The following is a 25,191-nucleotide window of genomic DNA, read 5'->3' as shown; positions in this document are numbered from 1 at the left end:
CCGGCTCTAAATCTAGGATCCTACAATTCTGCAATCAATCACAATGCCAGAGCTCTTTAAGGTTTACAAAGTATTTTCTTCACAAAAATATATGATATGAGCCATACAAGTCTCATCCCCATTTGACAGATAAGGAAACAAAGGCCTAGAGAGATAAGTGATGTTAAAAAAAAAAATGATCTCTGGGTTTCAGTATAACCAATTTGAAATAATGCCCTACTGAGTCAGACCCATGAGCTATCCATGAGAGTCCAGGATTCCATATTTGACCGAGGCATTAAGGAACAGATTGTAGGAGAGATTAGAGTTGCCCTTCATAACAGTGACTTCAAATATGAGATGTATGTTGGATATCCTTAAATTTCTCCTAAACAAACAAGAAATGAGAATTAGCCAATACTTGAACATATTAACTCAGATTTCTTTAACATTTTGTGGTCTACAAAGCATTTTCTGCACAATTGTCTCCTTTACCAATGAGGAAACAGGCTGAGATGCCCATAGCCCATACAGTAAGGAAATATACTTGGGAAATTCTGTCCTTGATCAGATCAGTAACTCATTTGTTGAGGGATTTAGGGGCTATCCTATTATTTAGGCTAAAAGAGAAATGCACAAGGTATCACAACATATGTTTGGAATCAAGGAGTGAAAAAAGGAGAAACTTAGAAGTTATTTAGCCCAACCTCCCTCATTTTCCTGAGTTCAAATCTAGCCTCAGACACTTACTAGCTGTGTAGCCCTGGGGAAGTCACTTAACCCTGTTTGCCTCAGTTTCCTCATCTGTAAAGTGAGCTAGAGAAGGATATGACAAACCACTCCAGTATCTGCCCCCCAAAAAAACCCCTCAAATTAGGTCACAAAGAATCAAATGGGACTGAAAAATGACTGAAAAACAACTCTCATTTTACAGATGAGAAAAATTGTCCAGATAGAAGTATGGGGAATTTGAGGAGGAATGAAGAAAATTAAAATGGAGGAAAATATCTTTATTCCCACCACTTCCCTCTTCCCCATCTTCCCTCTCCTTGCCCTATTTCTCTTTCCTTTTGCCCTTTTGTTGTACATCCTTCCTTGTGCTTTCATCTGCAAAAGTTTAAAAAGTCTTAATCAATAAATGTTTGTTGAACTTCTAAGCAAAGCACTTACAGGATATAGGACAGAGAATGATTTGGGTCTTGCATCTATCTGGCAGAACCCCTCTTACCCCCCAAAAAATTAAGCCTCTGAGAAACTTAGCTGTTTTTTTACCACAAAGTCACAGCCTAGGCACAACTCTCTACCTGGAGATATCATATCAAGACCAAAATTTCTTCTCCTCCTCTTCTAAACTTTCTCTTTGAATCCCATCCCAGAGTCTATCCAAATATGAATGGTAAAACAAACTACCACCACCACACCAACCCAGGAGATAAACAAGATATGATTTTAAAAAAAACCTAGAAAACTTCATTTTGGTCCAAGCCCGGAGTTATCATCTTATCCCCAAGACCATGAACATCTCAGTCCTCCTCTGGAGAGAGGCCTGATCCTTGGTTTAAGCCCTAAGGTCTGGGGCAACTAAGTGGCTCAGTGAATAGAGAGCCAGGTCTGGAGTCAGGTGGACCTGGATTCAGATCTGACCTCAGACACTTCCTAGCTGTGTAACTCTGGGCAAGGCACTCAACTACAATTGCCTGGCTAGCCCTTACAGTTCTTCTGCCTTGGAACCAATACCTAGTATTGATTCTAAGACAGAAGGTAAGAGTTTAAAAAGATTTTTTTAAAGACCCAAGGTATTAAGTCCCAGAGACAACTTGGTGCTAAAATAGAAAGAGTTCTTGCCCTAAAGTCAAGAGGACCTGAGTTCAAAACCAGCCTCAGACACTTAATTACTAGCTACAAGACACTTACACCCTGTTTGTCTCAGTTTCCTCAACTGTAAAATGGGTATGATAAAAGCATCTTCCTCCCAGGGTTGTTGTAAGGATCAAATCAGATTATATTTGTAAAACATACTTATCATGGTGCCTAGCACATAGCAGATATTTAATAAGGGCATATTCCCTTCCCCTTCCCCATACCCTAACTCAGTCTTCACTCATTTCCCAGATCTGAAATAAGGTTTGTTTCACATGAAGCATTGGATCTCTCAGGGAACTGAAGTTCAAGTAGGATAGGGATAGTTAAGTTAAAGACTTGATGGGAAGAACTAAATATAATAAAATAAGAATAGAAAAAAGCCTTATAAAAATAGAAAACACTACCAAGGACAACATAGTACAGTAAAGAGGCAGTGTGATGTAATGAGGCAAAAAGCACTTTTTGGACTTGATGTATTTTGGTCTGGGAAATCACAGGAATGAGGAACAAAGTCACAGGGCAATCTATTGGGCATCTTGTTTCCAGGGATGAAAGAGTTGATTTTAAAACTTCCCAGAGTTAAAGGGGCTGGAAAGCCTAGAAATATAAGGGAAACAAATGTATAATCTAGAATATATTGTGAAGATGGAAAGAGAACAACATAATGGGTGTGGCTTTGGCCAAATGTGGTGAGCACTCATCCATCATGAGCACAGGCTCCAGGGCGGGAGTCGGAATATTGACTCTGACTGAGTTTTTGTGAGGCTGAAGTTTCATGGCATGAAGATGGCCAGAGAAGGTTTGTTTGGGTTAGCCTAGAAATGGTGAACCTTCACCCATCAGGAGCATGTTGCACAGAAGAAATTCAGAAAACAACAAAAATGAGGGAAGAATCAAAAGTGGAGAAAAAAAAGTCACATATCTGGAAGTTGGGATCAGAAAGGGGAACATCCAAATTACTAGTATACTAGAACACCTCCCCAAAAGATAGTAATCTTATTACTATTTTTGAGGAAACACAATACTCTAGAATCTAGTCTCATTCTAGAATCTTATTGGCGTAGGCATTCCCTTCACTGGGACAGACCATCTCTCCATGCCTTCTCATCCTATGTCATTCTCTGTTATGTTTTTCCATAAATTGTAACATAGGATTATGGCTTAATCGGTTTGACCTGAGCCACAGGGACCTGGAGTGGCCCATGTTCCAGGGATATTTTTAGATAAATATGATCTGATCTGGGATCTGGCCCAGGAAAACTGATTTCTTACCTTTGGGCAGAGCAGGAGGACTGGGCCCTTACTCCTCTACTCTCCTATTTCCAAGAGAGATATTAGCCTACGATTATTATATCCAGCTATACCACACATCAGTTATTTGCAGTCTAGGGGTATTATGCTCTTTTTCAGAGGACAAGATAAAACCAATTCCCTTGGTCTTTCAAAAAGAAAGGAGGGGGCAGCTGGGTAGCTCAGTGGAGTGAGAGCCAGGCCTAGAGACAGGAGGTCCTAGGTTCAAACCCGACCTCAGCCACTTCCCAGCTGTGTGACCCTGGGCAAGTCACTTGACCCCCATTGCCCACCCTTACCAATCTTCCACCTATGAGACAATACACCGAAGTACAAGGGTTTAAAAAAAAAAAAAAAAAAAGAAAGGAAAACAGCTTACTGTTGGCCAGCTTAGCTCCCTCTCACCAAATGCTGATTTCTCAAAAGACAATCACAGATATCAAACAAATATATTTATCCAAGTAATAGAAAATTGGATAAAACAGAAATAAGAGAGGGTATAGGTTCGGGTAGATAATAGAATAATATGAATAAATGGGTTCTTCAACTCAAGAGCAAAATCAAATCTCAGTTCAACCAGGGAGAGAACTACCTCCCTCGGGCAATCTGCTTTCAGCAATCTCTAAAGGTGCGGATGTTAGGAATCCAAGGTCATGTAAGGAGATTCAGCTTTCTTGCAGCTCCAAAGATTCCCCATTTGCCATTCAAAAGCTTCTGCTTTCTCTGTCATCCTGCTTCTCTGATTCCTTTCCTCTGAAGTCTTTCTCCAGATATATGCCATCTGCCATAGACTCAGAAGCCTTTTAGTCAGTCAGGAGTCACATCTCCCCTACACATAAGCAGTATCACAGGGCTGACCTTCAGAGGACCAATTTACCCACTTGGGCACAGATATCACTATAAAATCACAAACTTAAATCTGGATGGTACCTCAGAAGCATCTAGTCCCGTCCTTTCATTAGATACATAAGGAACTAGGGCCCACTAAGGTTTCACAAGTAATAAATGGCAGAAGCAGGACTCAAGTCTATGTCATAAGACTCCAAATCTTAGAACATTCACATTAGGATAGGGTAGGTGGCCTTTCCCTGGTTCTTTGCCTATTTGGGAGGCATCAATGAAGCACTTAACCTGAACCAAATAAAATCCTCACATGTATAAAATATACATGCACCAAATTATATACCAGTTGGTTGGATTAGGTCAAGGAAAAGCTTACATCTTCACATGCTGAAATTGTTAGAAGTAAATATTCTGAAAAGGTTCAAGCAGCCAGCTTTGAGAATAGTATGACCAAGCAAAAATAGAGAAATAAGAAATATTACAAATGTGACCATGTCCTTAACTCCAGCTTTATTTGAGAGAGAAAAATGGGGAGAGAGGAACAAAGAGAGAGAGAGAGAGATCAGGATAGTGAGAGATGGAGAGAATGAGAGAGAGGATGGAAAAGAGGGAAAGAGATATGAGAGAGAGAGAAAGAGAGAGAGCAGAAGAAGGAAAGAGAGGGGGGAAAGAAAGAGAGAGGAAAGAGAGATAGAGAGAGATAAAAAGAGAGAATTTAATGGAAAAAATAGAGAAATATACATTTATCAAATATATACTGGAAGGTTCACAAAATTCATATGCTTCAACACATGAGAAGTCCCAGATAAATTTAGAAGGCAAGAAATCTTTTGAAATCAAAGTAGAAATACTTCAATCATCCATTGATCCATCCATGGTGCCTCCACCAAAGCAGATCACGTCCATCTGTACCTATTCTTTCTGTGCAGGTTTTGTCCATACCTGTTACCATCTGCCCTGTTACTACCCCACCTCCCCTACCTGGGGCGTCTATCCTCTGTATCTGATCTCTAGATACCATACTTCCCCTCCCTCCTTCCAGCTATTCCTCTCAGCTTTGGAAGTTGACCCTAAGGCTCAGCTGCCCTGACAGATGAGTGAGGACAAACTCACCTAGCCCACTATATCTAACTGATCCAATATTTTGTGTTACATAGCATCACATCATCCACTAGTATCTTGCTACCTACCACCCTGCCAGAGCACATACCCTCTCATCTCTAACTCTGGACCCCTTCGACCCATTGCTTTGGACACAGTATTAAATTAATATAACTATTGTTTCTGGAAAGAATGTGTCCATTGACAGCGATATGGGCCCCTCTAGCCCTGTGACTTCCCGGACCAAAGATCCCTCTCTATCCATCTCTCTTCTATATGTCTTATCTCCTACTATTAGAGTGTAAGCTCCTTGAGGACAGGGACTTTCCCACTTTTATATTTGTATTCCCTGGAACAGAAGGGTACATATTAAGTGCTTAATAAATTTTTTTTCATTCATTCATCTCCCCAAAATCCTCCATAAAGAGCCTAACCAACATGGGACATTATCCCTGGGTTTTTTTTTAAAAATATTTTGTAGACATCAGTACAACACCCAAGCTGTTCATCTATTTTCTTCAGTCCCACTACCTATCCAACCCACCTCCTTTTCTGCTCATCCATGCCCTTGATGGAATCCCCAATACCGCCTCTCCTTCACCAGTGATCACTGGTAATAGACAGCTTGAACCCACCATTTGTCCTTTCAAAAATGTTTTATTGGTGCCTTTTTGTTACATAATTATTACTAGTAACCACTCATCCCTGAGCCTTTTCTTTGTAAGTAAATCAAAACAGTAACACATAGGCAATGTCTGAAACTGGAAGCTTCATTCCACACCTGGAACCCAGCACCTCTCTGCAGAAAGGCAGGAGGCATGACCTCAGAAGCCTCCATCCTTCAGGTTCACCGGTGAGCCTTCCAATGGGCAGAGCTCTGAAGTTTTCCCGTGTTGTTTCTCTTTACATTATTGCAGTCATCATGTAAATCATTCTCCTTATCCTGTTCACTTTGTTCCATATTGGTTTGTGCAAATCTAGCCAAGTCCCTCTGAATGTCTTCAGTCTTTCATTTCTCATGATTCAATAATATCCCGTTGCATTCTCATACCACAATTTATTACCACTCGTCTTTCCATTGCCGTTGGATCACCTGCTGTTGTGCTTGGTCTGCAATTGTTGTGATTCCACTAGAAAGAAACAATAAGATTATAACCAAAAGGCATTGACTTAAATGAAAATTACCAAACAAATTGCTCAACAAGAAATAGATTAATGAACAAATTCCAAAAATACTAACAAATTACTTAAATGGCCATCCACAACACAAATAACCAAAACAATACTTAGTGGCAATATCAAAGTACTAAATGCCTTGATCAGTAAATTTTTAAAAGAAAAATTAAATTTATTGAATCTACATTTAAAGAAACTAGAAAAGGAACAAACTAATAAACCAAAAGAAAGCAGAAGATGGAAATATTTTACTAAAGAGGAAAAATAAGTAAAAATAGAAGTAGCCAGGGCAAGCAAGATGGCTCAGTAGATAAAGAGCCAGGCTGGGAGATGAGAGGACCTGAGTTCAAATACAGCCTCAGACACTTTCCAGCTATGTGACCCTGGCCACGTCACTCAACCTTCATTGTCTAGACCTCTCTTCTGCCTTGGAATTTATATTTAGTATTTATGTAGAGACAAAAGGTAAGGTTTTTTTAAATAGATGTATCCCCAGCCCCCACCCCCATATAGGATGACCCCTTGTCAATTACATCACTCCCCCCACTCCCACCCAGGTACTTGGAACAACTGGGTTAGTCATCCATCTCTCTCTCTCTCTCTCACACACACACACACACACACACACACACACACACACACACACACACATACACACACACCCCTTATGTCTTAGAATCAGTACTGTTTATTGGTTTGTTGATTCCAAGGCAGAAGAGTAGTCTTGGAAGAGGTCTTAGGAACTCCTTTGTCCCTTGTCTCATAGCTTATAAGTGTCAAGAGGCAAAAGAGAAGTTCAGGTTCTTTCTTAGTCTAGGCTGAGCACTCCTACTCCACATAGGAGCACTGGACTCATTCCCAAAGAACCCCTTAAACTCCTTAACCCAGAAGGAAAGGGCTATATTAGTACTTACTTGCAAGCTGGGCAGATTCTCTAGAGCTTCAGGCCCCACTTGCTGACCTAATCCCCAGCTCGGCACCTGGCTTGCTCTCCAGACTCTGATTACTTCCACTCTTGCTCCCATCTCTAGTTGCAGAACACACCCCACCTCCGGCCATCCATCAGGCACACCTGACCCTGGCTTGGACTCTCAGCACCCAAGACTCACTCTACCCCAGCAAGATTTCCGGTGTCCTTTTCCTTTTCAAACTGGGTATGCTAAAATTTGCTCAGCAACATACAGACTTCTGGGGAGAGCAACTAGAGATTTGCATTCTCCAAAATTAATCATGGTGTCCATTTTCTTGGCCTTCCCCTAAAACAGAAAAGGAAGAAAAAATTAAAATTAACAAATACAACCAAATTTAGGGTATATTTAACACCAAAACTGTTTAAATGATTAGTAAATGTAATTTTTTTAAAGAGGAAAAAACCTCAAATGACCAAAAATAAAAATAAGAAAGAGAAGATCATGACAAAAACAAAATCAAGCAAGAAAAGTATCTATGACTACCATGTAGTTTTAGAACTCAATTTTATTTTATTTTTAAGATTTGAATTCTCCCCCTCTCATCTTTACTCCCTTCTTCCCCACCACTGAAAAAGCAAGAAAGACAAAACCTGTTTTACAAAGATGTATAATCAAGCAAAACAAATTTCCACAATGACCATGCCAAAAAAAATATGCTATGTGCATATATATAATTTATATGTAATATATATATGTACTCCAAAATATTTGTATAGTGCCTAGGCTATCCACCTGTCTTATTTCTTGCTTGAATCTTCTACAGAAAATTAATGGAAAATATAGAGAATATTGAATACTAAAAAAAAGCAAACAAAATATATTAATAGCCAAATAATATAACAAAATATATTATATTTATGATAGAATTACATACAAGTGGGGATTTCTTCCAATTCAATGCTGATTCAATATTGGGGAATTCATGAAAATAATAAATCACATTAATAATATTTATATTATATCACATAAAGAGATGCAAAATATAATGCAACATCCATTTATCATTTCTGAAAATGCTAAAAAAAAAAGAGTATGTGAATACACATTTTTTCCTCTTAAAAAGATAACTATTGAAATCAAGAACTAACATTATGTGGAGAAAACATTAGAAGTTTTCTGCCAAAGAAAGATAAACAGCATGATTGTCTACTTTCACTCCTTGAATTTAATTTAAACTGTAATGCCTCAAGGGATCCATTACCTCATTGAGACAGTCATTTTCTCCACCTATGCACATCACAGTCTCTCTACATTTTTTCATCCTATTGCAATTCTTGTCTCTGGCTTTCCAGAGATCATTGCATGGATGATGCACTCAACATGGCAAAGGCCATCCTCTGGTCTGTTTAATACTCTCATCATTACCAGTATAATTACTTTACAGGCATAGACAGTCTCTTATTTGGACTCTCTATTTGTCATTCATGCCATATGATCCATCAGTTCTCCCCTTTTTCTAGTCATGCACACTCCTCGCCTTTGAAGTATTCCGCAGTGCTTTTAAGGATGCTAAAATTCCCCAAGAAACAAAGACCTGTATTTTTAACATCAGTATCATCCCAGTGATATAATGATAAATCTCCAAAGCACAGAACACCACAGTCTACAAAGAATTAAAGCTGTAGATCATCCAAAGTGGCCTCCAAGTCTGGTCCATAAAAAGAATATGGACCAGTCATGCTAAAAGCAAATGATAACTAATGACAAACCACGTGCTCCACTGGCAAACTCAATGTTAAAAAGATCCAAAGAAAGGCCATCAGCATATTTGGTGGGCACATTATGGAAGAATTCTAAGGCATGGAGAATAGTTGTACAAAATAAGATAATGTGGATGAATTGCAATTTTTGCCATTGGAGGGAGTTTCCACAAGATTAAAACCACTAATCCCTTGATGTATGGAAGAAGTTCAAAGCATTAAAATTCCAAACTGTCAGGCACACTGCTACATTGTTGGCAGAATTGTAAATTAGCTCAATCTTTTTGGAGAACAATCTGACATTATATAATAAGAATTACAAAAGTTATGTCCTTTGAGTCAATGGTCCATGAGAAGGATAATATGCTTGAGATGTAATCATTTAAAGATTTCTCTGTACTAAAATATTTTTAGATAATTTATTCATTATGAGAGAGAGAGAGAGAGAGAGAGAGAGAGAAGAGGAAGGGAAACACCTTGATGTCCAATGATTAGGAAATAACTGAATAAATCATGGTTTGTAAATGATAGAACAATATGGTATTCGAAGTTGTAAATCTGAGAAATATAAAGACAACTAAAAATACTTTCTGATGTTAACTTCTCTTCTATCTTGCACAAAACTAGTTATTTACAAGGTGTCTCCCTTGTTAGATTGCAAGGTTCTTAAGGGCAGGAGCTATTTTTTGTCTTTCTTTGATTCTCCAGCATTTAGTACAATATTTGTCAGTCAATTGATAAATATTTATTAAGCACCTACTATATTACTAATGCTTCATAAATGCTGGTTGACTGCCTAAAATGATGCAAATCAAAAATGTTTTCAATACAAGAACAATATTACCCCCCGATTAAGGCTACATAAGAATAGATCAAATTTTGAGAGAACTTGAGAAAAGGGAACATTAAATTGAGTTTTTTTAAGATATCCTCAATGCACCTAGGTGGCTCAGCAGATAGAGAGCCAGGCCTGAAGATGGGAGGTTCAAATCTGACCTCAGACACTTCCTAGCTGTGTGACCCTGGGCAAGTAACTTAACCCCCATTGCCTAGCCTTTATTACTCTTCTGCCTTGGAACCAGTCAATATATAGTATTGATTCTGGAAGGATTTTTTTTAAATATATATATCTTCTTTTTTAAATGTCAGTAGTATCAGTGTACTTACAGTTTTATTTTGGGATTTGGATTATGTATGAGTGTGCTCTTATAACAATGACTAATATGGAAGTGTATTTTGCATGATAATAAAAAAATTTTTTAATTTAAATGTCAATAACTCTGATTCAATTATCCAGATAACAGCAAATGCCCTCAACTAGAAATCAGAAGACCTGGATTCTAGTCTTGGTCGTACCACTTATTAGTTCTGTGACTTTGAGCAAATCACTGTCCATTTCTGAGTCTCAATTTCCTCCTCTTTAAAATGGACAAGAAGATATTTGCCCTACCTACTTCTCAAGATTGTTGAGAGGAAAGCAAATAGTTGAGAAAAATGCTAGTAGTATTATGAGCAGTGCTATTATTGGGGGCTTTATTTGTTTCTAGACTTCCCCAGTTACTCAGCTTGTACTCACTGAATTTCTTGTTAAGTTTATAGATTTTTTTAAAGTTTTTAGAAAGAAACGAAAAAAGTCTAGCATTCAGGACACCAGTATTCTACTTTAGGTCCTATCACCAAATCATTCTTTGACTTTGGGTAAGTCATTTCCCCTTGTGTATTTCCTTCCGTTTTTCCCCTTTGTAAAAGGATGTAATTGTACTACATGATGGAGAAGGTATCCATTCCCCACCCCAACCCTTACATTCTACATATGGGATTTGTAGCAGGGAGACCGACAATCCAATGGGGAGAGGAAAAGGCAGTAAGATGATCAAAGGTGCAACAGCTCTAAGAAGTGATGAGGAAAACCATTGGTTCCACCGCCATTCCATATTAAGGAGACCTGGATGTTAGAGACCCAATTCTGCCATAGCTTCTGGGATGGGGAAGAAATGCCAGAGTAAAAGATTTGCTCAGCCTTGACCTTTTGGCTGAACCCGGCTGTCAAACTGACCCAGCAGGATTGTTTTCCAGAGCATATTTTCCTTCTAAAAGGGACTGTACCAGAAAAGCCTGGAGAAAATATGGTTCTCATTGTTTTTCTGTTTCTCAGTTGGCCCCTAAACATAAAACACGGGTTCTTTTGGGGAGGAGGGTTATGGGGGGTTTTTTATGGGTGGGTAGGGCAGGGTTTCAGTTTCTAAAGTACAGGCGGCTTATTTTTGGAGCTGGAAAGGAGTTCAGGTGGCTCCTAATCCAACCATGTAAACAGATAAGAGAGGCAGTTTGGTTACTATCCTGTTGATTTTAATAGAAAAAGAGATAAGGACTGAACCTGGGGTTTTGTTAATATAAGAAGCAACCCAGTGAAGAAATTCCTTCTATCCATGCAGGTAGGTACTTCCTTAGCAACTTAGCAACTTAACAGTCAACAGATTTGGGCTCTCAAGAGCCCCAGATCACATAGCAAATACCTGTCACAGACAGGACTGGAACTCTAGGTCTTTCTGGCTTCAAAGCTGACTCTCTCCAATTTGTCACACTGCCCTTTATTTGAATCTAACATACACTGACTCCCCCCAAAAAAATTTTTAACATACACAATAGTAGTGTGGAGGTTAAAATTAATATGCAAAAGCTATTACATTTTGTAAAGTTTTATTAATAATAAACTAACATTAAAAAAACTAGAGTCTTAATAAATGTTTAAATTAAAAAAAAAAAAACCTAGAGTGAAAAGGTGCTAAACCTAACTCCAGCCACACTAGTGGAGAAGAAAGGAAGAGGGAGGAGCTACAGAACTTATAAAACAATAATGTGAGCACACAAACATGTAGGCGCAGGAGAGATTAAAGGGAATTTGGGGAAATATTAAGGGACTTCTGGGGGACGAAGTCCAAGGGTTCAAAATCTCCATTTATACAGTAGTATTCTCTATAATATTGCTGATGAGGGGTCCTCCAGCCTCAGCCTGAAGACCTCAAGCCTTGAACTTTGACTACTGGAGGCAGTCCATGCCATCTTTGGATAGCTTCAACTATATAAGCTCTTCTTTATGTCAAGCCAAGATCTTCATCCCTGTGACACTCCACCCCGCCACCCATGACCCTAGTTCTGCCCTCTAGGACCAAGATGAACAAACTGAACCTTGTTTCCATACAACCCCTTCCTTCACAAACCCTGAAGACTCTGATCCTGCCCCCTAAGCCTTCTCAGTTATCTTCAACTGATCCTTGGATAAAATGGTTTTTAGTCCTCACCCTCCTGTGGATGAGGTTAGTCCAGCTTGTTCTACCTGAAATATGACTCCCAGTACTGAACATAACCCTCCAGATACAGCATATTCAGAGAAGAAGACAGTGAAACTTATTAAAGTCTTATTAAAGTCTCCCCACCAACTATGCCCAAAGGTTATAAAACTGTGCATACCCTTTGAGCCTATAACAACACCACTACTAGGTCTGTATCCCAAAGAGATCATAAAAAGGGGTAAGGACCTGCTTGTACAAAAATATTTACAACAGCTCTTTTTGTGGTGGCAAAGAACTGGAAGTTGAGGGGATGTCCATCAGTTGGGGAATGGCTGAACAAATTGTGGTACATGTTGGTGATGGAATACTATTGTGCTATAAGAAATGATAAGCAAAATGGTTTCAGAAAAAGCTGGGGAGATCTGCATGAACTGATACAGAGTGAAATAAGCAGAACCAGGAGAATATTATACATAGTAATAGCAATATTGGACAATGGTTATCTGTGAAAATTTGACTACTCTCAGCAGTGCAATGATCTGGGACAATCCTGAAAGATTTATGACAGGGAATGCTATCCACCTCCAGAGAAAGTACTGTTGGAGTTGTCTTTTACATCAGTGTTTTTATGATTTTATCTTGGGGTTCGGGTTTTGCACGAGCGTGCTCTTCTTACAACAATGACCAATACGGAAGTGTGTTCTGTATGATAATAAAAATAAAATTAAAATGAGTAAATAAAGTCTCCCCACCCATACCAGCTCCAAAATATAACTCTCTGCAAGGTTGCATGCCACATAACTCCATCACCAAGTCTACTTCGAAAGTCTTAGCAGGATGAGTTCCATCACCAGCAGGCATCAGAGAGACTCTGCTGGAAACAAGATTCCCTTCCTAAACACAGTGTGTCCATAATGGAACCCAACACTTCCAGTATGGACTGACCAAGGCAGAGGGCTTCCTTTCTAGATATTAGGCATCTATTAATGGTGTCTATATGAACTGCCTGATTTCTATATTAATGGTGTCTATAATACTAATCGCTCTTTTGGCTTACACCAATGATAAAAATTGAGTTTATGGTCTATTTACAAACTCCAGATCTTTCTTTCACACAAACTATTCCCTAGTCATGCCTCCCCCCATCAATATGATTTTTTAAACCCTTGATTTTTTAAAAAAAAGTCCTTACTTTCTGTCTTAGAATCAGTATTAAGTATAGGTTCTAAGACAGAAGAGCAGTAAAGGTTAGGCAATTGGGTTAAGTGACTTGCCCAGGATCCAAAATAAACTTACATTTACCCCAATTAAAATCTGCTGAATATGGCCTAAATCTAAATCAGGGGTTCTTCACTTGGGGCTCATAGACTGGCCCTCCTCCAAAGGATCCATGGATGGATCTTGGTGGGGCAGGTGGAGGAGGGGACACCGATTTTGGCTTTTTTAATATTTTATAACTTTTTCCATGTGATTACTTTTCATTATTTCTCTTTATATATTTATAAACCTTATTCTGAGAAGGGATCTATAGGCCTCACCAGACTGTTAAATGGGTCGATGACAAAAATGCTAAGAATTCCTATTCTGGCCTCAAAAAAGATATTTTTGACTCCTGCTTCTATCAGACAACACGTTAGCTAGCCTTACTTTCATTTGACCCAAGAGAAATAGTAATGGTTTGGGAGTCAGAGGACCAATATTCGAATCCAGTTTCTGTCAAGGACTACCTGTATTAAGTAAACTCTCTGGACTTTGATAACCTAAATATCCTATAAAATGAACAAGACAAGTTCAATGACTGCTAAAATCCCCTCTAGCTCTAAATCTATGATCCCAATATTCTACGATCCCCACTTTCATCCAAGTCACTAGAGTTAAAAAGAGCATTAAGTTGAGGTAAAGTTAGTTTTCTTAGTTTAAGCTCTAAGCAACATATTTTGAATCAATAAATTTTTCATTCCAGTTTTTTTAATGCTCTGATAATACTTGTATAACAGATCAAATTGTTTATGATCTCTGGGAGGAAGTAGGGAAGGAAACAATTTGGATCTTATAATTTTGAAAAAGGTGATTCCAATTACATGATATAATTGGAAAATAAAATACCTTTTTTTTTTTAATGTTGAAAGACAAGACTAAGGCCAGAACCTTATCTTGGGCCAAAATCACCATAAGGGGGTGTCCTAGCTCCACAAATCTGAGCAAGCAACTTCACCCATCTAGGTCTCCATTTTCTCTGTTTAAGAATAACAACTCCTTTGCTCTTCCTAGCTCCTACTTCTATAGTGAAGAAGTGATTCAGAGAAGCAAGATAATGGAGTGAGTAGACTAAGCCTAGAATCAAGAAGATCTGAGTCAAATGTGACTTCAGATATTCACTAGCTGTATGACCTTGGGCAAATCATATACGCTCTGTTTGCCTCAGTTTCTTCATCTGTAAAATGGGAATAATAACAGCACCTACCTCTCAGCGTTGTTCTGAGGATCAGATGAGAAAATTATTGTAAGGCACTTAGCACAGTGCGTGGCACATAATAAATGCTATATAAATATTAACTATTATCATTTGTAAACCTTAAAGTGCTATCAATATAGGCATGGCCAATGAGAAGGAAGCTGATAGGCAGAGCAATGTTTGTCCATGGAGATTATTAAACCAGATATACCCCAAGGCTGGAGGCAGTGGAAGGTTTGTCCAGAGGAAGAGAGGGAAATAAGGTTGGAAAAATAAACAGATTAAAGCATTTAGACTTTATTCCAAAAGAAAAGGGGTACCTGGAGTTGGGAGGTCCTAGGTTCAAATCTGACCTCAGACACGTCCCAGCTGTGTGACCCTGGGCAAGTCACTTGACCCCATTGCCTACCCTTACCACTCTTCTACCTTGAAACCAATACACAGTATTGATTCTAAGACAGAAGGTGAGGGTTTAAAAAAGAAAAGGGGTACCTTTGAAGATGCCTGATTCAATAATACTCCAGGAATCTCTGAGGATCAACTAAAAAAAATTAAAATAAAAGCCAACTGTCCAATACAAAATTATTTTTAATTCAGTATTAATATGTACAATTATGTGTCATGTTATTTTTCCTTCACTACAATTCAATATTCTTGTATAAGTGAATGAAAAGTGGGGGCAGCTGGGTAGCTCAGTGGATTGAGAGCCTAGAGATGGGAGGTCCTGGGTTCAAATCGGACCTCAGATACTTCCCAGCTGTGTGACCCTGGGCAAGTCACTTGACCCCCATTGCCTATCCCTTACCACTCTTCTGCCTTAGAGCCAATACACAGTATTGACTCCAAGACGGAAGATAGGGGTTTAAAAAAAAGTGAATGAAAAGTAATATATGATTATAGGAAGTCAGTAAAACAAACAAAAAAATATGTGTGTGTGTCACACACACACACACACACACACACACACACATATATATATATATATATATATGCCCCAATTAGTCCTTACTGGTATCTGGTATCCCCGCAGCCATGTCACCTACTTAGGACTTTGGGGGGGTTTATATGCCTTCACAGGTTCCTGTCTCACAAGACCATCCTCTCTGCTGGGCAGCCAAGACATGAGGCTTAGGAATTTGGCAGAGGCGGCCTCACCCAGCAGTCTGACTAATCCTGGTGACTTCATCTACTCGTGAATTTTAGCAATCTCTCATGGCCCAAGCCTCGTGCTCTTGTAAAGAGGCTCTCAGGGAAATCTCCTCTCAACTCTCCCTTCCCTTCTTCATAACTGTGTCAGAGGTCGGGACTGGGGACTGGAATCTCCGGCTTTCTCCTCTAGTGTAAAGGATTGGCTCATAGACCATACAGAATACCAGAGCTGGAAGAGTTCTTAAAACACAGAACATACAATGTCCAGGCTGAAAGGGAGCTTAGGACGCGCCGTGTCAGAGATGTCAGACCTGGGAGGGTCCTGAGAACATGGAATCCCAGAGCTGGAAAGAAACTTGTATCATGGAGCCCTGAATGGTAGAGTTGGGGGTGGGGGAATCTTAGAAATTATGTAGTCTAAACTCCTCATTTTACAGCAGAAAAAAAATGAAATCCAGAGTAATCTCTCTGAGGACCAAAAAAATGAAGTTCCTTATCCCAGTTAATAATAATTAGCAGAGTTCTGATTCAAACCCAAGTCTCCTGACTTTAAAATCCAGTGATATTTACAGTGCCAAGTATGGAAATGGGGAGAAAGTGACTAGTGAGCTTGGATGAATTATTTAAAATCTCTGAAAGATGAACTGAGGTTAATAAGCCTCAGTTTCCTCATTGGCAAAATGGGAATAATGCTTTATACAGTTCCTACCCCACAGGATGGTTGTCAGAATGAAGTGAGATAATATACAGGGTGTCCCAAAAGTCTTAGGGTAATGTTAACCTCTCACAGCTTAAAACTGTTCTAAGACTTGGGGAACACCCTGTACAGAATAAGTGCTTTGAAATCATTAAAATGGAAAGAGAACAGGCATTTATTAAGCACCTACTATGTACTAGGCACTCTGCTAAGTGCTTTACAAATATTATTTCTTTGATCCTCACAACTCTCCTGACTAGTAGGTGCAATTATTTTCCCATTTTATAGTTGAGGAAACTGAGGTAGACAGAGAATGAGACTTGTCTGAGATCATATAACTAGGAAATATCTAGGGCTGGATTCAGGTCTTCCTGGTCCAGAGTTCTATCCATTGTGCCACCAAACTTCCTCAAGTACTATACAAATGTCCACTCTTAGGATTGTGGATCCTGACTAGAGAAAATTTAGGATGTGAACAGTTCTGTGGTCAGCCTGAAGAAGACAGGAAGGATGGAGGAGGCAAAGATGGTCTTTGAGGACTGGCTTTCCCTTCCTTCCTCATTCTTCTCTTGACCATCATTTCAAGATCTCCCATCAGCTTCACTCTCTACTCCCTCTCCTCCCATGGAGAGCTATTGGTGGGGAAAAGAAGGAATAAGATGGAGAAGAAGGAAGGAATGGAATGAAAAACAGCCACAGGTCAGTGGAAAACCCCCTATGAGGTAATAGGATACCTGAGCTCTACTCTTCTTCTGCTAGCTCCAAGTTCTAAGCTCCTCCCTAACTAACATTCTATTTTCAGAGGTGCAAGAGACTTTAGGAAAGCCACTTGCCACTGCCCCCTTTCCTGCCTGCAATATGGGGAGGGATGAGGAGGTACCACCCCAAAACAATCTCCAAGCTCTCTGTCAATTCTCAAATTCTATGTTCAAAAACCCTTTGAGCTCTAATATTCTATATTCCATACTATGGTGCTGCAAGAAATGACGAACAGGATGATTTCAGAAAGAGATAGAAAGACTTCCATGAACTGATGCAGAGTGAAATGAGAAGAACCAGAACATTGTATACAGTTAACAGCAATATTGTGGAATGATCAACTGTGATAGACTTAGCTACTATCTGCAATAAAATGATCTAGAACAATTGGGGGGGGGTATTTAATTAATTAATTTAGAATATTTTTCCTTGTTACAAGGTTTGTGTTCTTTCCCTACCCTCCCTCCACCGCCCTCCCATAGCCGACACACAATTCCACTGGGTTTTACATGTGTCATTGATCAAGATCTATTTCCATATTATTGATATTTGCACTAGGGTGATCTTTTAGAGATAATATCCCCAATCATATCCCCATCGACCCATGTGATCAAGCAGTTGTTTTTTTTCTGTGTTTCTACTCTCACAGTTCTTTCTCTGGATGTGGATAGCATTCTTTCTCATAAGTCCCTCAGAATTGTCCTGGATCACTGCATTGCTGCTAGTAGAGAAGTCCATTACATTCGATTGTATCACAGTATATCAGTCTTTGTGTACAATGTTCTTCTGGCTTTGCTCCTTTCTCTTTGCATCAATTCCTGGAGGTCTTTCCAGTTCACGTGGAATTTCTCCAGTTCATTATTCCTTTGAGCATAATAGTATTCCATCACCAGCAGATACCACAATTTGTTCAGGCATTCCCCAATTTTTTTTCAATTTTTTGCCACCACAAAGAGTGCAGCTATAAATGTTTTTGTACAAGTCTTTTTCCCCTATTATATCTCTGGGGTACAAACCCAGAAGTGGTATGGCTGATCCAGGACAATTCTGAGGGACTTATGACAAAGAATAATATTCACCTCTAAAGAAAGAACTATTGGAGTTGGGATACATATCAATATGTGATTTTTCACTTGTTTATTTGGGTTTTATATGATTATTCACTTACAAAAATGAACAAATATGAAAATATGTTTTTGCATGATAATACATGTATACAGACTGAATTGCTTGACAGTTCTGGGAGAAGTAAAGGGAAGGGAGGAAAGGAGACAATTTGAATCATATGATTTTGGAAAACTTTTGTGGAAATTTATTACATTTAATTGGTTAAAAAAATAAATGAATTACCAAAAAAAATTCTATATTCCATTTTCTAAGATCCACCTCCCTATCCATATCCAGCATTCCATATTCTAAGGTTAATGTTCTGTGTTCTAAGATTCCCCCCACATCCACCCAGTCCTAGCATTCTATGTTCTAAGGTCCAGCTCTAATATTCAAAGTTCTATATTCTAAGATTCCTCCCACCCACCCAGATTTAGCATTCTGTGTTCTAAGGTCCTGCTCTAATATTTGATGTTCTACATTCTCAAATCCTCCCCTGGCTTTATTTCTAAGGTCTGCATTCCAGGTTCTAAGATCTTCCCTAACTAACTTTCTATTTTGGGAGGTGCAAGAGTTGACACTTTAAAGCAACAACAGAAAGGAAACGATGCTAATGTCACAGATGGGCTCCCGGGACAAGAAAGGCCAATCTTATTTCTAGCGCAGAGCCTCTGGATGTGATGACTGAGTCGTGTCCCGCTCCCTGCTCCAGTAACCCCTTCTCCCCGAGGAGCCAGCCAGGGTGAGTGACATTTCTCCCCTGCCCTGTGACTAATTTAGGCAAAGGGAAGCTATTTCTAAAAGGGGCTGAGGAACAGGTGCAGCTGCCACAAGACACTCTCCTGCCCCCAGAAATGGTCCTGCCTTCCTGATTGGTCAGGAGCAGAAGGGGACCCCCTTCTTAGCTCCGCCCCGCAGGGGCCCAAGGTGAAATTCCTGGAGCTATAAAGTCAGGCCAGGAGGTTTTCTCAATGAAGTAGTAAGGGGGGGCACGGCACGGCTGAGAAGGAGAGAAGGCCAGGAGGGGAGCCCAAGGAGACTTCCAGAGTCTTTTCTTTTGTTCAGGTGGCCTCCCACTCCCCCTGCCCCCCGGCACCGCCCCACTCCATCTCTGCCACCACTCCCCACCCACCGAGGGAACAGAGGATGAAGTACATCATTGGCATTGGAGGGTGAGTGTGGCCCAAACCTGGCTTTTCCCCCTCAGGTATGCCCTGTTTCATGCTGCCCAAGACTTAGGGAATTCATGGGCTGGGGGTGGAGGGGGAAGGAGAAGAAGAAAAGATTGGGAAGGTGCTTGGATCCATTTAAGAGCACCCATCGTTCAGGAGGCCTCCATTCTAGGACCAGCTCTGTGTGGTCTTCAGCAAGTCCCTTTCACCCTCTGGACCTCATTTTTCTCATCTGTATAATGAAAAGATTGAACTAAAGTCATAGATTTAGAACTAGAGAGGGAAGGGCAAATAGGTGGTTCAGTGGATGGAGACCCTAGCCTAGGGATGAGCGGTCCTGGGTTTGAATCTGGCCTCAGATCATTCCTAGCTATGTGACCTTGGGTAAGTCACTTCATCCCCATTGCCTAGCCCTTACTACTTTTCTGCTTTGGAACCACTATATACTATTGATTCTAAGGCAGATGGAAAGGGTTTAAAAACAAACAAACAAAAAAGAACTAGAAAGGAGCCCAGAGATAATTCCTGTCCAGTACCCTCAGTTTACAAATGAGGTCCCTAGAAGGAAAGAGACTCTCTCCCAAGGACCCACAGAGAGTAAATGGCAAAGGCAGGAGTCGAACCCAGCTCCTCTGACTTCAGACCTGCATCCTCTCCACTGCCCCCTCACCCCCACTCTCCACTCACTGACTCTAGCCAGAAGCTGTCTCAGGCTCCTTCTGGCTCTCAAAGTCAACGATCGTTCAAGCTGTGTGTCTTTGGGTTGATTGCTCTACTTCTCTGAGACTCCATTTCATCATCTACATTAAGGGGATAACAATATCTAGACTACCCCCCCCTCACAAGGACCAGGGAAGGAATGAGCTTGGGAAAGCTTTCAGTGCTATAGAGAAAGGTGAGCTGGCATGAAGGCCATCTGCCAAAATGATGCCGGAGCTGGGGATCAGCACCCTACAGAGGGGTTTCACTGGAATTCCATAATCCCATTAGGGAGGGAATGCTGGTGTTATTTGACAGGATTTTCCCCCACAACTGAGACCACCAGGAGGCTGTGATAGACACTCGGGAGTCTGGGAAATTATTGAAAGTGGAGGTAATTCAGTGGTTCAATAGAGAACCCATCCTGGAAACAGAAGATCCTGGGTTCAAATCTGGCTTCAGATACTTCCTAGCTATGTGACCCTGGGCAAGTCAACTTATAACCCCATTGTCCTTCTTAGAATTGTTAGCAGAATAGAAAGTAAGGGTTTAAAAAAGGGGGTACTCTGAGGAGAAAAGATAAGAAGAGGAGTGAGGGTCCCATTGGATCACAGGAGCTGTTTGGGGGGAAAGAAGAAAAGGTAGAGGGCAGAATGGGGGTCCCACTGCAGGGTTGGAGGGGTTGCTCTGGGGAGAATATGAAAAAATAACAAGTGGGGAGGGCAGGGGTGCTGGGGGTCAAGGAAGGACAGAGCAGGTGATGTGGTCCCCAGACGGAGCCTCTCCTGGGATGAGGAGGTTAGAAGGGGGGTCCTTTAGTCTCCGTGAGACAGAGGATTCAGTGGATGGAGTCGGGGCAGGGATGCTTTGCTAACAGGGAGACGAGAAGCTCTTAGATGGAGAGAGGAAGGGAATAGATGTAAAAGGGATTCAGAGAAGTCAGGGTGGAGGACTCTGAAACCATAACGGCGAGACAAGGGGGCAGAAAGGGAGGAGATCCCAGAGATGGGGGTGACAGTGTCACAGCTGGCCACACGGGCTACTAAGATACCGACCTGTCCCTCCCTCACCCTCTATGGAGCTCCCTGGGACAAGATGCAGCTTTTCTGTTAAAGATATCACTAACTAGTCTGTTTCCCTCCAGTCAGGTGCAGCAGGACCAGCGAGGGAAAGGAGCTGAGCTAGCCTCCATTTTTATTGTAGAATGCTAGAATCTAAGGAAAGAAGGAGGAAGGAGGGGTGCTCAGAAGCGAGGTAGATAGATATTCAGGCAATCCTTCCTCAGATACTCTAGCTGTGTGACCTTGGGCAAGTTTCCCTCAGCCTCAGTTTCCCCATCTGTCAAAGAGAGTTCATAATAGCACTTAACTCCCAGAGTTATTATGAAAATCAAATGAGGTAATATTTGTAATGCACTTCATAAAACTAAAAAATCTTTTAAGAAAGAAATAGTTCTTAGGGTAACAGATTCAAATCACATACACTTTATGTGGTGCCAGGCATATAGTAGGTACTTCATAAATACCTCTTTCCTTCTTTCCTCCTTACTCCATACTTGAAAAAGTAAAGTTAGGAGGAAAGAGCACTGGATCCGGAGCCAGAAGTCAGATTCTGAATCTGATATTTCCCATGTAACCTTGGGCAGCAAATCACTTAATTTCCCTGGACCTCAGTTTCCTCATCTGTAAAATAGTCACTTCTGAGACCCTTTCCAGCACTAATTCTGTCATCCTATCATCTCGATGCATCTATAATATCCAATAATAATAATTAGTTTTTATTATTACATATTCTATAATGGCAGCGAGGTGGCTCAGTAGATAAAGCTCCGGACCTAGAATCAGGTTCAAATCTAGCCCCACATACGTACTAGCCATGCAGACTTGGGCAAATCACTTAACCCTTATTTGCCTCAGTTTTCTCAACTGTAAAAGGGGCAAAAGGGGGATATTAATAGCACCTACCTACCAGGGTTGTTGTGGGAATCAAATGGTAATAATTATAAGGTACTTGGCATAATAGCTGGCACTTTAGTAAATACTGCATCAGCATTAGCTGCTGCTGCTGCTACCACTACTACTACTACTACTACTACACTACTACTACTACTACACTACTACTATTACTACTACTACTACCCCCATCACTACTACTACTATTATTACTACTATAATAATAGCTAGCATTTATATAGTACTTTAAGGTATGTAAAGCACTATGTATATACATATATACATACAAAAAATTTACATTATATATATAATATCTCAATTGACCTTAATAATAACTCTGATTGGTAGGTGCTATTATTATCTTCATTTTACAGATAAGAAAACTGAGGCTGACAGAGGTTAAGTGACTTGTTCCATGGCATACAGGTAGTATTAAACTTAATAACAGAATATAAAATAAAAGCGAGAGAAGTCATCTAAAAAGTGAAAACTTAGTGCGGTGGCGACCTTTCCCATCAAATTTGTATGACGGAATTAGAAACTGATTTTTTAAAGTAGGAATGTTGTTCTGAACACGTAAAGCCATTAGTCAGCTTTTCTTAAACATTTGGCTCTTAAAAAAGATGGGGTTCTGCTGTGTTAGGTAGCCACCTGTTTCTATTTTTTAATGGACTGATGGCTTCATTGGGGGAATCAGGTAGCAAAGTAGATAGAGTGCTAAGCCTAAAGTCAGGAAGACTCATTTTGAGTTAAAATCCAGTCTCAGGCACTTACTAGCTGTGTGACCCTGGGAAATCCACTTCACCTTGTTTGCCTCAGTTTCCTCATCTGTAAAATGAGCTGAAGAAGGAAATGGCAAACCACTCCAGTATTTTTGCCAAGAAAACCTCAAATGGGGTCATGAAGACTCAGAAATAACTGAAAATGACTGAATATGACTTCACTGGGCTATGAAGAGCCCAGGAGACAAATGTGTGTGTGTATGTGTGTGTTGGATTTCTTTTTAACCAAAGCAGACTGGCACCTGGGCCATAGTTTGTAGTGTCATATAGCTGCTTGAGGAGCAATTTGTTCAAGGTCATGTAGTCGGTCAGAGATAAGACTTAAACCAAGCACACTCTACCTATTGCACGATGAAGCCTTCTTCATTTATTTTCTTTTTAATCTCATCATATTCTTGCATCAACATGTCCTCTCCCCTTCCTGAGCATCCAGGCTGAACTGTTGTTGAACACCGAGTGGTATAATTTTGAAAGAGAATGCACTCTAAATTCAATGGCCCAGATGGCCATTCATCTTTAATAAAGGAAAACAGAAATCCAGCACCCTGAGGATGGGATCACTCCATTCTGTCAGCTTATCCTCAATGCCTGGCATATACCAGTAGCTAAATAGTCTTAAAATGAATCAACAAATGAAAGAATGTCATCAGAAACTGTATCGAAGTCATTTCCTAGAAAGAAGCTGATGCCTCTGATTTCCATCAGGGCTTCTACCAGGCATCCCCAAAGTCTTAGTGCCATCGGAAGCTCCCTCAAGCTTTTGAAGCTTAAGATTTGGGATCCTCTCTATGGCACAAGCAATACCCAATATTAATCCTCTTTCCTTAGTATGACCAATGGTGGGAAAACCACGCTGACCAACAGACTCATCAAAACATTACCAAACTGCTGTGTGATCCACCAGGATGACTTTTACAAGGTAAGCGTCCCAAGTCCAGAGAGGGTCACCTTGTCATCCAGCCTTTAGCCTGGGCAGTGGGAGAGTTTCTCTGGACAGAAAGGAAGAAAGGAATGTAGGAGACCATGGCTATTTGCAAGCATATTAAGAGTGGGACAGCCTAGAACATTATTGGTATTCCAGTCTAGAATACCATCAGTGTTCTAACCTGGGACAATGTCAATATTCCATCCTAAAATGTCATTAGCATTAGTAGTAGTCGTAATAATAATATTAGCAAGTGATATACAGCACTTTTAAGGTTTGTGGAGCACTTTACATATATTATTTCATTTGCTATCTCATTAGCGTTCCAGATTAGAAAGATATTAATTTGTTACTTAGAATAAATAGTTTGCTGTCCTAGAATAATGTCAGTTTTCACATGGGGATCTAGAACTGGGTCCATTGGTGTTCCAGCCTAGAATGTAGGTGCTCTGACTCCAAATTCAACATTCTTCCCATAATCCAAGGCAACCCCCTGCCCCTGAACAGGAACCTGCTCCACAGAACCTACAGTAGCAGGGTTAGGGTGGAGGAAAGCTGAAAGGCTGATCTAGAGAGAGTTTCCCATCCACAGCTACTTCAAGCAATTTGAGACTTTACTATAAGGTGGGTCCTGAGAGTGGTGTCTGGCTCCATCCCTCCACTTCTAGAGCTCTCCTACTCACATCTCACCCTACACCCCAAGCCCTTCACATGCCCAATCCTCAGCCTGTAGCCCCCAAGGACAGGCTTTAGAGAAGGAGCAAAAGAGAGAAATCCAGGTGTGGGAGAGAGTCAGAGAGTCTACAAGGGGAGAGGAGCAGTAGATCTCCTATGGCGATAGTTGCAGTGAACACAGCCTATTGCCAGATCTTGTCCCCTCTGGCTATGAGCACTTTTAGTACCTCTGCTCCACCTAACCTCACACACACTCTATTTCAGGGGTCTGGCTGTACCTGTGATGTAAAAAGGGACTGTGGGGGCAGCTCCGTGGCTCAGTGAATACGGTCCCTAGGTCCCTAGGAAGACCTAGGTTGAAATCTAAACTCAGACAGTCCCTAGTTGTGTGACCCTGGACAAGTCACTTAACCCCAGTTGCCTCACTCTTACCATTCTTCTGCCTTAGAACCAATACTTAGTATCCATTCTAAGACAGAAGGTAAGAGTTTTAAAAAAGAGAGAAGGAAAGAAAGAAAGAGAGAAAGAGAGAGAGAGGAAGAGAGGAAGAGAGGAAGAGAGGAAGAGAGAAAGAGAGAAAGAGAGAAAGAGAGAAAGAAAGAA

At 40.5% G+C, this 25,191-nt stretch overlaps 1 protein-coding gene and 1 long non-coding RNA gene across 2 annotated transcripts in view; one reads left to right on the top strand and one right to left on the bottom strand.

Annotated features, from left to right (window-relative positions):
* Positions 1-4,657: 4,657 nt before the first annotated feature.
* Positions 4,658-25,191, bottom strand: part of LOC123243049 — a 45,970-nt gene continuing 25,436 nt past the window's right edge. The window contains exons 3-4 of the long non-coding RNA XR_006505843.1: positions 7,167-7,508; positions 4,658-6,206 (exon numbers count right to left, since the gene is read on the bottom strand). This is a non-coding gene — a long non-coding RNA (uncharacterized LOC123243049). The remainder of the gene's footprint in view (positions 6,207-7,166; positions 7,509-25,191) is intronic.
* The window catches only part of NMRK2 (nicotinamide riboside kinase 2), a 15,790-nt gene continuing 9,976 nt past the window's right edge, over positions 19,378-25,191 (top strand). The window contains exons 1-2 of the mRNA XM_044671212.1: positions 19,378-19,555; positions 23,817-23,907. Of these exons, the coding sequence (XP_044527147.1) occupies positions 19,530-19,555; positions 23,817-23,907 (117 nt within the window). The 5' untranslated portion in view covers positions 19,378-19,529. The remainder of the gene's footprint in view (positions 19,556-23,816; positions 23,908-25,191) is intronic.

The sequence above is a fragment of the Gracilinanus agilis genome, chromosome 1 (assembly GCF_016433145.1).
Source record: "Gracilinanus agilis isolate LMUSP501 chromosome 1, AgileGrace, whole genome shotgun sequence".
Lineage (NCBI taxonomy): Eukaryota > Metazoa > Chordata > Mammalia > Didelphimorphia > Didelphidae > Gracilinanus > Gracilinanus agilis.
The sequence above is the reverse complement of the archived record's forward strand: the minus strand, read 5'-3'. Positions and strand labels throughout refer to the sequence as shown.